Below are 12,252 nucleotides of genomic sequence, written 5' to 3'. Positions count from 1 at the left end.
AACTGCATTGGCTTCTCTTGACAAGCCATCTCCTGCTGCATGAAGTTCTAAGAAAAATGACTCTACTCCTTAATAGTCTTGGTCCACAAGTGGGCCACAATCCATCTTTTCAAACTGCTTCTTTGCTGCAGGTAGAAGCTGCGATATCCATGCAATCCTAAGGGTGCAACTCTACCAGGGCTTGTCTCTTATGTGCAATCTTTCTGGATAAAAATGCTTGCCAGGAATTCAATTGCACAGGCAGGAGGCCATGATAATAGGGGTGCAGGTGGTGTCTCCTTTCTTGCAGCAGTGGGAAGATGAAAGGACTGTATTAGGGAGGAGGCTTCTCAGGGTTTATTTATGAACCTGTGCATTTACAATTAAGATATTCTAGGAGGTCAAGCTTTGTGGGCAAAAAGAGCTTTCCCCTTATCGAACCTGCTGCAGTCGAACTTCTACTCTTCTCATGGCTGAAAGCTGCCACTATCTGCTGATGGCTCTGCACTAGGGGTTTTAACAGCTTTGATCAAGACGGAGTACATAAGGAAAGTGGGAGCTTTAATAAAAGCTGTCTTCTAAATGAGGGAGATGCTAGTGCCGTAGCTTCAGATGAATAGAGATCTCTGAAAGCTTTAGTGCTTTTTATTTGGCACAGTTGCGCTACTAAGACGGAACCACTCTGTGTGTGCCCTGTTTTCTGTGATGGATTTTGTTCCATTCAGCACTGATGGATAATACGAGTAGTAAGTAACCGTGGTAATATGGGGATGTGTGGAGAGAGGAATTGTATGCCAGATCTGCTTCCTCTGAGAGATAAATCTAGCAGGGTAAAATAACTAGTAATACTTGCTAATCATTTCCTGTCGTGCATGGTGGTTACTTGAATTTTATTACATGCAGTGGACATATGCTCCAGAATTGGTTTTACGCAGGGATAAAATGTCACTAAGCTTATGGCATAGCTTTTTAAGGGGTCTTGATGAAACAATGAAAATGTTACTGCCTTTTTTATGCTGCGTAGCCAATGTGGATGTTATGGACTACAGTTCCCATAATTCCATAACATTCAGATGTTATGGACTACAGTTCCCATAATTCCTGACCAACACCACCCAGGGGACTTCTCCTTGGCTACCACTATTTCATAGGGATGCCAGTAAGAGAATTTAGCACCTGCTGGTATCAGTGATAATCATTTTTATGTATGTGGAGCGGGTGGTGTTGTGGTCTAAACCACTGAGCCCCTTGGTTTTGCTGATTGGTAGGTCGGTGGTTTGAATCTGCACGATGGGGTGAGCTCCCGTTGCTCTGTCCCAGCTTCTGCCAACCTAGCAGTTTGAAAGCATGCCTGTGCAAGTAGATAAATAGGTACTGCTGCGGCGGGAGGGTAAGCAGCATTTCCATGTGCTCTGGTTTCCGTCACAGTGTTCCGTTGTGCCAGAAGTGGTTTGGTCATGCTAGCCACATGACCCGAAAGCTGTCTGTGGACAAACGCTGGCTCCCTTGGCCTGAAAGCAAGATGAGCGCCGCAACCCCATAGTTGCTTTTGACTGGACTTAACTGTCCAGAGGTCATTTACCTTTACCTTACCTTATACCTTCAGATTATCAATTTTGCACCCAGCATTTATTGGTTGTTGATTGCAAAAAGATTAGGGATTTAACACCAAAATTATTAAATACATGAGGGTAGGCATGATCAGAGAAATCTCTGAATGAATCCTTTCTGGTGGCATGTAGGGTTGCGTTATATAGGATTGGATACTACCCAAGGTTGTGTGTGTTTGTGTGTGTGAGAGGGAGCGCTACACAGTCTTTAAACTTTACATTTCAGAAGATGAATCTTTGCCCTTCTTTGCTACATGCTCGTAATCCTAAGAGAGTAAGCTTCAATATTGGGCAAAGAGCTGAACTGGAGGAACATGTAGCTCAGCCATGTGCTTGCCTGTGGCAGAAAAATGTGTATATTTTAACCAAGCCGCTTCACTGACTTCTCAAACTTGCATTGGGGGAACATTGGAAGCTGGTTGCGTCAGTCCAATTCTAATCTTGTCAAGCATTTTGCCGTATTCATGCTAAATGCGATCTATTTCTGAAGGAGGGTGTGGGGAAGCACCAAAAGCTTTTTGCTAATGGAATTGTGGTAAAGAAAGTTGGAGGATTGCTATAAGAGACAGAACACTTGTGAGGTTATTGATCATTAACTTAAAATATCTTTAGAAGAGCATAAATAGTGCTTTTGAGACAAATCTGGAACAATAATGTAGCGCATTGTAGATTCAGGGTTGGTACAAAACGTACTAAAGATCAGGCATTGTGGGTCTCATTTCCATAGATCCTGGCTCCTATTGCTGTTCTACCAAACAATTATTCCAGCCAAAGTAATAATAACCTGCAATCGTAGAAAATATTCTAGTAAGAGGTAACTCACTTTGAACTCCCTAGGCCATAACCCTAAGTTCCTTTTAAGTGTGGAAAAACCTCAATTTGAACGGAAAAGCTTTCAGAGAAGCAAAGGGCAAAATTGGCACTTGATTACATGAAGAGTCGGTTCCTGCTGTATTGAAAGAGGCAATGCTGTATCCGTTCCTAAAGGAACCATCTCTAGATCTGGTGTTTTTGAACTAGATATCAAGCAGTCACAAATACCCTATTCTTAGGTTGTGGAGAGGGTCACGGTAGGGCAACTGCAAACTTTCTTGAATGGTACTGATTATTTTTTAAACCCATTCCAATCTTGGTTTGGGCCTATGATTTCCTACTGCAGTGACTCCGTGGGGTAGGTTTTGGGGCACTGTGTTACATCTGAAGATTTACAGACAGTGTACAGTTCATTGGGGTTTTCTGTTATTTAGACTTGCTATCATATTAATACGGGATGCGGGTGGCGCTGTGGGTTAAACCACAGAGCCTAGGGCTTGCCGATCGGAAGGTCGGCAGTTCAAATCCCCGTGATGGGGAGAGCTCCCATTGTTCGGACCCAGCTCCTGCCCACCCAGCAGTTCGAAAGCACGTCAAAGTGCAAGTAGATAAAAAGGTGGGAAGGTAAATGGCGTTTCCATGTGCTGCTCTGGTTCGCCAGAAGCGGCTTAGTCATGCTGGCCACATGACCCGGATGCTGTATGCCGGCTCCCTCAGCTTGTAAAGCGAGATGAGCGCCGCAACCCCAGAGTCGTCCACGACTGGACCTAACAGTCAGGGGTCTCTTTACCTTTACCTATCATATTAATGGCATTTGCCATTAATATGTGAACCGCCCTGAGATTTACAGGTAAAAGGTGGTATGCAAATTTTAATAATAATGGTGATTTCTGTATTAACAGATTAGCTTTCAGCTACTGACAGACTTACTGAAAATAAAGTTTTAATTGGTGAGTGAAGATAGTGTATAGAATGATACACCCTTACAAGATACCTGAATAACATTTGGTATGCACATTCAGGGCAAAATTCTACATTTCAGGTTAGAATGCTAGTTTTTGAGGGGAAAAGAAAAGGACCTAAATATATTGTAATGCCATGTCCCTTTGGTATTCATTTGGTAGAATGAAAGTTGGTACAGTGGTGCCCCGCAAGACGAATGCCTCGCAAGACGGAAAACTCGCTAGACGAAAGAGTTTTCCGTTTTGGAGGTGCTTCGCAAAACGAATTTCCTATGGGCTTGCTTCGCAAGACGAAAATGTCTTGCGAGTTCCTGCGGGTTTTTTTCCTCCCCCCCCTTTTTCTAAGCCGCTTATCCACTAAGTTGATAAGCCGCTAAAAGCCGCTAAACCGCTAATAGCGCTAATTCGCTAAGCCGTCAATGGGCTTACTTCGCAAGACGGAGAAACCGCTAGACGAAGAGACTCGCGGAATGGATTCTTTTCGTCTTGCGAGGCACCACTGTATTAAATTATGGATTGGAGCAGGATCTTTTTTTCCATCTGTACTGTGCAACTGAGAAGTCAGCAAGCAGTGATAATTGTAACCTGTTGACAAATTGGCTGCACATATGAATGTTTAAATATGTACATATACTTGCAGATCATGAGCCAGGTGGAGGGACAGCAGAAAAGCCTTGTGCAAGCCATTGAATCCCTCCCAGGTTCTGGTCCTCTTTCTGCCTTGGATCAAGACCTGCTGCTTTTAAAAGCTACCTCTGCTGCCACCCTCAGCTGCCTTGGAGAATGCCTGCATATGCTACAACACAGCATACAGCAAGCAAGCCAACACAGTAACAGGACATTGTCTTCAGGTGAGCAATGCTAACCTTCTTGACTCCTCTCTGGGAGTTACCAACAGTATCGTAACACCCCCTTTCTTGAAAAGAAGACTCGCCTCTCAAGAGAACACACCGAGTCATTTAACCAAAGTGTAAAATAAAGGGAGCACCTGTGAAGTTTCTTCACAGTTCTGGGTTCTTACATCACGCCTAAGTTAAACCACGGCTTTGCACAAATGTGAACTCCCAGAGAGAAGATCCTAGTTGCTTCGCTTTTCCCCAACTTTGCTGAGCTAACCCATGGTTTGGTTTTTACCATGTTGACCAAATCTGGACTTGTGGTTTAGCTCTCCCGGACAACACATGAGTTGCAAACCATGGGGCAAACCTTGGTTACAGCTGATGGTTAGTCTGGAGAGAGCTAAATCATGAACCCAGGTCTGGATGTGATGCTAAGCCAAATTATGGCACAGCGTCAAAAAGACTGGGGAGTTGCAAAGCAGCTGGGATCTTATTTCCAGAAACCTGCATGCTTGTGTGTTCTTGAAATGAGCCAGCTGAGCTTTGATGTTGGGTTTCAAACTGGAATGTTTGTGTATAAGACTTGCAACACAGGCCAATAAACAGCCAGGAAAGTCATGCTAGTTTCTTTGCCAGTGCTTTGTGAAAGCATAGCCTTAATCTTGCATTCCAAGTACAGATACTGAAGATTGGGTTGCCACACTGCCAAATTGTCATAATCCATTGGCTGATGCAAATTTAGCTTACGGTAGCTTGTTTTGTTTATGCACTGTGACAATATAATAGTGCAAACTGTAGTTACATTTTGTTTCTGTTCTTTAAAATAGGAATGACCTTTCAGCATATTTAAGCCCATGCAGGTCATACAGAGGCATTTTAAGTTCTGAAACTTTTAGCAGTTAATTTCTAGGCAGTCTTTTATTTGAGCTACAGTTTCAGAACGTAGCATTGGAAGTGCAAATATATAAAACAGCTAACACTTTGCATTCTAACACTCTCGTCATTATCATTGAATGTTGTTCAGTACCTAACCTTTTGGGTCTATAAATAGCCATAAATTATCAAGTGTCAAATCTACTTGGGTGAATTCCCCCTAGGTTAAGTTAATTATGAACATCTTCTTAAGATCGACAATTATTTAGGCAAAAGTATGCCAGTTTAGACTTGATATGGCCCAGTGAATAGGCTTTTGTTTGCCAGCCATTGGTCATTTTCAAAGTGGCACATGCCTTGAACATGCTGATCCAGAGGCTTCTTTGCACCTTAGAGGGAAGATGATTTATCATCTGTATGATAACCTGGGATTTTTGCCTTTGAGCCAAGCCCATTGACTTTGTGGGCCATTTGCAGTAAAGCAGTGGTGACCAGGAGGTGATGGCTACTGAGTTATGATGCTGCCCTGGTTCTGATTCAAGTTGAAGTATGTGTTTGCAGCTAACAAGAATCGGAACATTTTTAAAATTACAAGCATCTCCTATATGCTGTTCTTGTGAGGAATTGCTGCCATCCGTGATTGCATGGGACAGTCTGGTCCACGGTGCCTTCAATTTATTGGTGGTGTTGCCAAGTTTTCAATGAAATATGCCTGTGGAGAGGCTGTTTGCCCCAAAGGTATACCATGAACACCTTAGCTGAAAATATCACTGGGTCACAGAGTGTGCAAATTCTAGAATTCTGTCTTTGTTCCATCACAAACACCTGATGTGAGCAAAACAGGGTTAGTAGAATTCTGTTGTTGTCACACAAGCCTGTCCTCCCTTTGATCATGGAGTGGAAACTGCTTCAAGTCTTCATCTTTTAAGCTAACGTCAACTTGCCTATCAATGCCTATGCACCTTTACTTGAAGCAGGTTCTGGACTGCTGCTGCTGCTGCTGCTGTTGTCCAAAGTCTGGAGCCAGTTGCTCAAGTACATGTTTATGTTAGAGCCTTAAATAACTTGAATATGGGTATTAAGATAATCTTTGGAGTAAACTTGATGTTCAGCAGCATTCACAGCTAGAGAGCTAAATAACACGTGAATAAAAGGGATGATATACTGTTGCCTGCCCTTGGGTGTCTGTGCAGTGGTGTCTTTGGGCATATATATAATATATGCAGTCACTGGGGGAAATGTCAGTGACTCTCACTCAGCTGTTAATATTTGACACCTAAGTACTGTCTAAAAGGCAGAAGTGAAATTGCCTGTACTTATTTCAGAACTGAGCGAATCAAGTCAAACTCCCATTCTGTTTCGAGAGCGGTGCTCTTATTATGCTGGTTCTTGCTCAATGGAACTGCACTTGCTACAAATAATAATAATAATAAAAAAGACTGGTGTTAATATTTGACACCTAAGTACTGTCTAAAAGGTAGACGTGAAATTGCCCGTACTCAGTTCAGAACTGAACGAATCAAGTCAAACTCCCATTCTGTTTTGAGAGTGGTGTTCTTATTATGCTGGTTCTCGCTCAACAATGGAACCACACTTGCTACAAATAATAATAAGACTGGTGCTGTGATAGGAGGATCTTACGAGTAGCAAGAAGGGATGCAAACAAGGTTGAAATGCAAGTGACTTAATGGGAGGCGGGGGTACAAGTGGCCAAGAGAGATGTTCTTTATTGAGACCTCCCTCAGGCGTTGAGAGAGATTCCCATTCCCTGAAAATGAGTATGCATTGGAGGAATGACATTGCTGGTAACTTTGGCTCTGTTTCTGTTTCAGAAAGCTTTCTGGGATGGCATGGGCCAAAGTCACATTCCGCAGAGCAGCTGAAAAATGGTGCCCTTAGTTCTTTGACAGTTGCTAGTGCCAATCTTACGTGGCCAGGAGTCCCATCTAAGCCGCAGGAGGCACAAACCATATCGTCTTTGTTGGTGAGTGTGGTGCAGTTAAAACACTTGGGCCAAGTATTTCTGTGTTCTAGGCATATTGTGTATATGTGCTGTGTTACGTAGCTGAACAGATCACCTTTGAAAGGTCCTTTTTACTAATGCTCGTGTTTCCTCCCTAGTCTAGGAGTTCTGGTTTATATGAACTCACTTGAATGCAAGTTGTTGTGCAGAACTAGAACTTAACCTCCTTAAGCTTTATTTTACACTGTGCATTTAGACCTCCCCATTATAGCAGAAATATAGGAAGCTGTTTTATACTGATACCTCCCTCTCATGCGTGGATGCAGACATACAGATCAGCACATAGGCAAACATGATTAGTACATAGGTTGGGAGTTATTGGTTCTTGTAACCAGAGAGGTTTAAATAGCCCTTTTAGATGTTTGGTGAAGAAAAAGGCTGGAGAATATAAAGACTGTGGGTAAATGAGTTAAGTGCTTCTGCTCAAGTGCTGTGGATGCTGTTCTTTCAGTCTTATTAGATTGTGGAGCCCTTCGATTAACAGGTTAAGTGTGTGTGTGTATGTGTTATATATACATAAGAGACCTCATTCCTTCCCCTTTATTTTTTCAGTTCACTGTGCAGTGAAGCAAATGCCCGCAGAACATACCTAGCATAAGCAGAATGCTCTCTCCCTTTTGTGCTGAATTGTTTCCAAAGGCCCCCTTGAATTATGAACTGAGAATGAAATGTTGTGGCATATTTGAAGTGGCTCCTGGGTAGCTGCTGTAGTGGGAATTGGCTGCATAAATTCTGTCTGTGTTGCCTGTGGATGTGACACCTGAAGTTGGGAGCTTTTGCTCAGTATTCACTCTGCCAAAATAAAAATAAAAACCTTCAGAAAGTGATGAATGGCGTTTTCAACCCAGGGAGCGCATAATCCACAGGTAACCTCGCTGACAAAGGAATTGCTTTAATAAACACCGTAGCTTCCCTCATCATAAGCCTGTTAATGATTTTCATTTTCACAAGTCTCATTATCTTCATCCAAGTCAGCAGTATTGCTTTCTATGCCCTTTGCTTCATAATGTCTAGTCATTCAGACAAGATGAATATGTTTACTGCCTCCTTGGGAGCCAGTCAGAGCTCATGCAGACAGCCCTGCTCCCCATCTCCCCTTAACTCACATGGTCCACCTTATTGAGATTCCCTTTGAATGTGTGCCACTTACATCCCACTTTATTTTCTTCCCTCTTAGGCTGCACTAAGAGATTACTTGACAAGCAGTGTAGTGTTGCCATAGATCACCACCTAGTGGTCAAACGCTGTTCCAGTGGTTACGCTTTGAAACCTTTTACTGTATAGAAAAGTCTATGGTAGAAGACTGAAGTTTTTTCTTCAAGAATTAGAACATATTACAGGCAGATTCTAACAATACCTGGCATCACTCATGTCATGTGTGTAGTTGGTCAAAAGCTCAAGAGACAAGGATGCTCAAGCTTATTCATGTAAAAATATTAAAAGTAAAAATATTAATACCTCGAGTTGAATGTGATTCGGGTTGAGTGCATTTGAGTTGCGCTCTGCGGCAACCCAGAAGTAACGGAGCACATTACTTCCTGGTTTCGCCGCTCGTGCATGCACAACGCTCAAAATGACGTCGCGCGCATGCACAGAAGCGGAGAAATGCGACCCGCCGTTGCGCCTTGCATTCCATTCAGGATGCAAACGGGGCTCCGGAACGGATCCTGTTCGCATCCCGAGGTACCACTGTACACAATTGTACCCTCTTTTGTATAAATTGAAGTAAAAACTAATTTAATAGTTGTTGCTTGCTTTTATGCTGATTAAAAATCCTTCTGCAGGATTTTGTTTTCATAATGAGGCATTTGTAAAACTCATGTTTTCTTAATTTTAAACCAACAACAACAAGAAGAAGTTCAGGCTTGTATAAAGAAACAAATATAGCATGAACAAAGTAGACTTCCCTCCCTTTGTTCAAAGACATTAATATTCTTTTTTTTGTAAATCTTAAGTTTCTCATTTGAAAGTAAATTTTTGAATTGCAATATCTATCTATCTATCTATCTATCTATCTATCTATCTATCTATGTGATTTTTGCCTAACAGTGAGTAAAGCTAGAGTAAATAACCATATAGATGTAGCTGATTGTGGAGATTTCTGGCCAGATTTTGCCTATGAAACTTTCTTCTTTTGTGGATCATCCTTCTTCCATCAGAGCACCCCAATTTATGAAACATCAAGGGCTGTATCTGGGGGTTGGGGGAACCCTCAAATCAGGTGGGATGATTTCATTGGATACAACCCAAAGATATGAAAGTTAAAAATTTGTAATGAGTAAGACATTTTAAAATTGCTCAACTTTTGTCTACTTTATACTTTGAAATGGCCATGGTTCATGGAGTATAATTTGCACTTTCAAAACAACAACAACAACAACAAACCTGATAAATGGAAAAATGGTTAAAGGGGAAAATACAGCCAAGTGTCATTTGCGAAGCTATACACGGAAACATCAAATCAGCTCACAATGCCCTCGTTCTCACACAACACACTAAGCCATTAAGTTAGTATTCTCTGCACCTCTGCTCATGCTTTTGCTGTCCAAGACACACCACAAGCTGCAAAGCCATAGGGCAAATCTCGGTTGTAGCTCATGGTTTGTCTGAAGCAAGCTTAACCCACAAGCCTGGGTTTGGACGGTACATAAAGCCAGATCATGGCTTGGCTCAGCTCAGCAGCAAAATAAGAGGGGAGAAGCTCAGCTGCTGCCCTCTCATCTCCTGCAGTTACTTGTTCTTGCCAAGCCGTAGCTTGGCTTAGTGTTACCTGCCAGTCTTGGTGCATCACTTTTGTAGTTAATGCCTTGCTTCCAGTATCTGAATACCTGCAAGGTGCTTTGAACCACTTCAGAAAAGCAGTAACTTAGTCACCCTTAAAATAACCCTTGAAGATAGGCATCACTAGATATCTGTCTCTTGAGACAGACATTGGATGCCAACAACAACACTAGATATTCCAAAGAGACAATTCCTTTCTTTTTCAAAGGACTCTGACTTTCTGTCTCTCTTCCCCCTCCATGCACCCAAAAGCTGCTGAATTTCCTTTCTAGTTGTTCTTTTTGCCACCAACCCAGGCAGCTTTTAAAACTCCACTTAGGGAGTGCATTGATTTTCCTCTCCTAGGGTGGGTAAGCTAGGCTTTTCCCTGCCTTTGCTGTGAAAAGAACAGATGTACATTTCATTGATTTTTGAGCATTGATTCACCCCTCAGGCTTGGCCCCCCTCCCGGGCTTGAAACAGACTCCCTGCCTTCTCCCCCCCTTTTAAAAACCCCCACACACAATTTAAGGTTTGGCCTAGATATTTATAGAATTAAATGTACATTTGCCCTTCAACCCCTTTTTTGAAGAGAGACTCAATTTTAAAATTACGTGGTGGAACTTTTTATATCCCATCTTTTACACTTTAGATATGCAACCTATTGAAAATAGTTTTAATTCCTCAAAACGCTGCCGGCTGCTCGATTTTATGGCCCACGTTAATTCGAAGGGGTTGAACTGGGAGAGTATTGGTGATGGTGGAGAGTATTGTTTTATATCAGGGATGCCAGCTCCGCAGAGAGGAGAGGATCAGTTGCTGGTCAGTGTCTGAAAGCAGACTGAATGAGGCAATGTTTGTTGTGTAACTGGGGTAAGGAATATCTGACTTGTGGGCCAACTTTCGCCCACCAGCGGGTGACCAGTTTTGCTTGCCAGGCTTGCCATCACTGTTGACATCAGCTGATGGGCGGGAGGGCAGGGTTTAATCCTGTATTGGCTGTGCTACCCTATTCCCAGCTAATGAATGGAGAGTAAAAAAACCAAACCTTTGCCTTCTCCTTTAAGCAGGCGGGGAACCGGTCCTGCTGCCGCCCAAGTGCCCTCTGACGGCAGCTGGAGGAGGGAGAGGCTGCTTCAAAAGGCACTTTGCTCCTTTATGACAATCTTTCAGTGCTTTCAGTGGAGGTGTAGAGCAGGGGTTGGGAAGGTTTTTCTTGCCTGGGCTGGTTCACTCCAGCAGATGTCCCTCCATGGGCCGCATTGCGCCCACGGCCGAGATTTCCAGCATCTGTGTAGACAAAATTTTTGACGTCTGCATCTGCGTTGGCACTATTTTTGGCATCTGAGCATGCGCAGACACAATTTTTGGCATCACGGAAGCGAGTCCCCACGCCGCGCTGTGCTGGTTTAGCGGGTTTTGCCACCTGCGCATGCGCAGAAGCGGTCTACGCGCCGTGCGCATGCGCAGAACAGGCACCTCCGGTTGCGGATTCCTCGGCATCCTGTGTGCAAACTTTATATAAACCCATTTCATTCAATCATCCCTTATGGCCACCATCTCTTCTGTCTCATAGACTAAACACTGGCGTCTCAACAGGGTTGCAGCTTGTCATTTACACTGTTTAATATCTACAGGAAGCTGCTCAGGGAGGGTGATACATCATCAATACGTGGTTGCACCCCTCTCTCCTTCCCTTCCCTTCTTAGCCTAGTGAGACTCGAGTTGCTCATCTGGTACTTGCCATCATCAAGTTCCTTCACCCTTTTTCAATGTTCTGGTGGTTGTCATGTCTTATCCTCCACGAATAATGACTTCTGCAGCCTGGAATAGATAGGGAGTGGCATACCTAAAGAGCTTTAAAAACCAGTTTAGCACGTAAGCTGCTGAATGAAGTGTATAGAAATGGATAGCTCAGTTGGCTAGAGCGTTGTCCTGATGATATCAGGGTTTCAGGTTCAATCCCCATATGGGACAGCAGCATATTCCTTCACTGCAGGGAGTTGGACTCTACAGTTCTCTGATTATAAATTCCACCCCAGTCTCTGAACAGTGAGAGGCTCCAAGGTTTCCCCAGGGTTTGGTTTCCACGGAATGGAGGTCAGCGGAGACTGCGGTGTCTTTAGGATATATGGTTTTATTTGCACATGTACACGACCCGAGCATGAGATCTCAGCTTTAACACCGCAACATATTTTGTTTCCCTGTCTGGTTGCAAGGGGAGCCCCAAAGTCCAGCACAGAGTTAAAAAATCCATGCCTCTCTGCTTCCACCTCAGCTATCTCTCTCGCACACTCTTTAGCCCAGCCCTCCCCATTTTGGACCTATTCTTCCCCTTCGCTTAGCTGCAGCTATTGCAACTTAGCTCATTCTGATCAGGGCAGTCAAATTGC

General features: G+C 43.3%; 1 protein-coding gene across 4 annotated transcripts in view; it reads left to right on the top strand.

Annotated features, from left to right (window-relative positions):
• OSBPL10 (oxysterol binding protein like 10) overlaps positions 1 to 12,252 on the top strand; it is a 78,997-nt gene that overhangs the window by 31,298 nt on the left and 35,447 nt on the right. For 3 of the 4 annotated variants that reach the window (XM_079947267.1, XM_079947266.1, XM_079947269.1), the window contains exons 5-6: positions 4,005 to 4,215; positions 6,909 to 7,060. The exons of the other annotated variant lie outside the window; for it this stretch is intronic. In XM_079947267.1, coding sequence (XP_079803393.1) covers positions 4,005 to 4,215; positions 6,909 to 7,060 — 363 coding nt within the window. The remainder of the gene's footprint in view (positions 1 to 4,004; positions 4,216 to 6,908; positions 7,061 to 12,252) is intronic. 4 annotated transcript variants of the gene reach the window in all.

The sequence above is a fragment of the Podarcis cretensis genome, assembly GCF_951804945.1.
Source record: "Podarcis cretensis genome assembly, chromosome: 12".
Lineage (NCBI taxonomy): Eukaryota > Metazoa > Chordata > Lepidosauria > Squamata > Lacertidae > Podarcis > Podarcis cretensis.
Note: the sequence above shows the minus strand (reverse complement) of the source record. Positions and strands in the feature narration are given on the sequence as shown.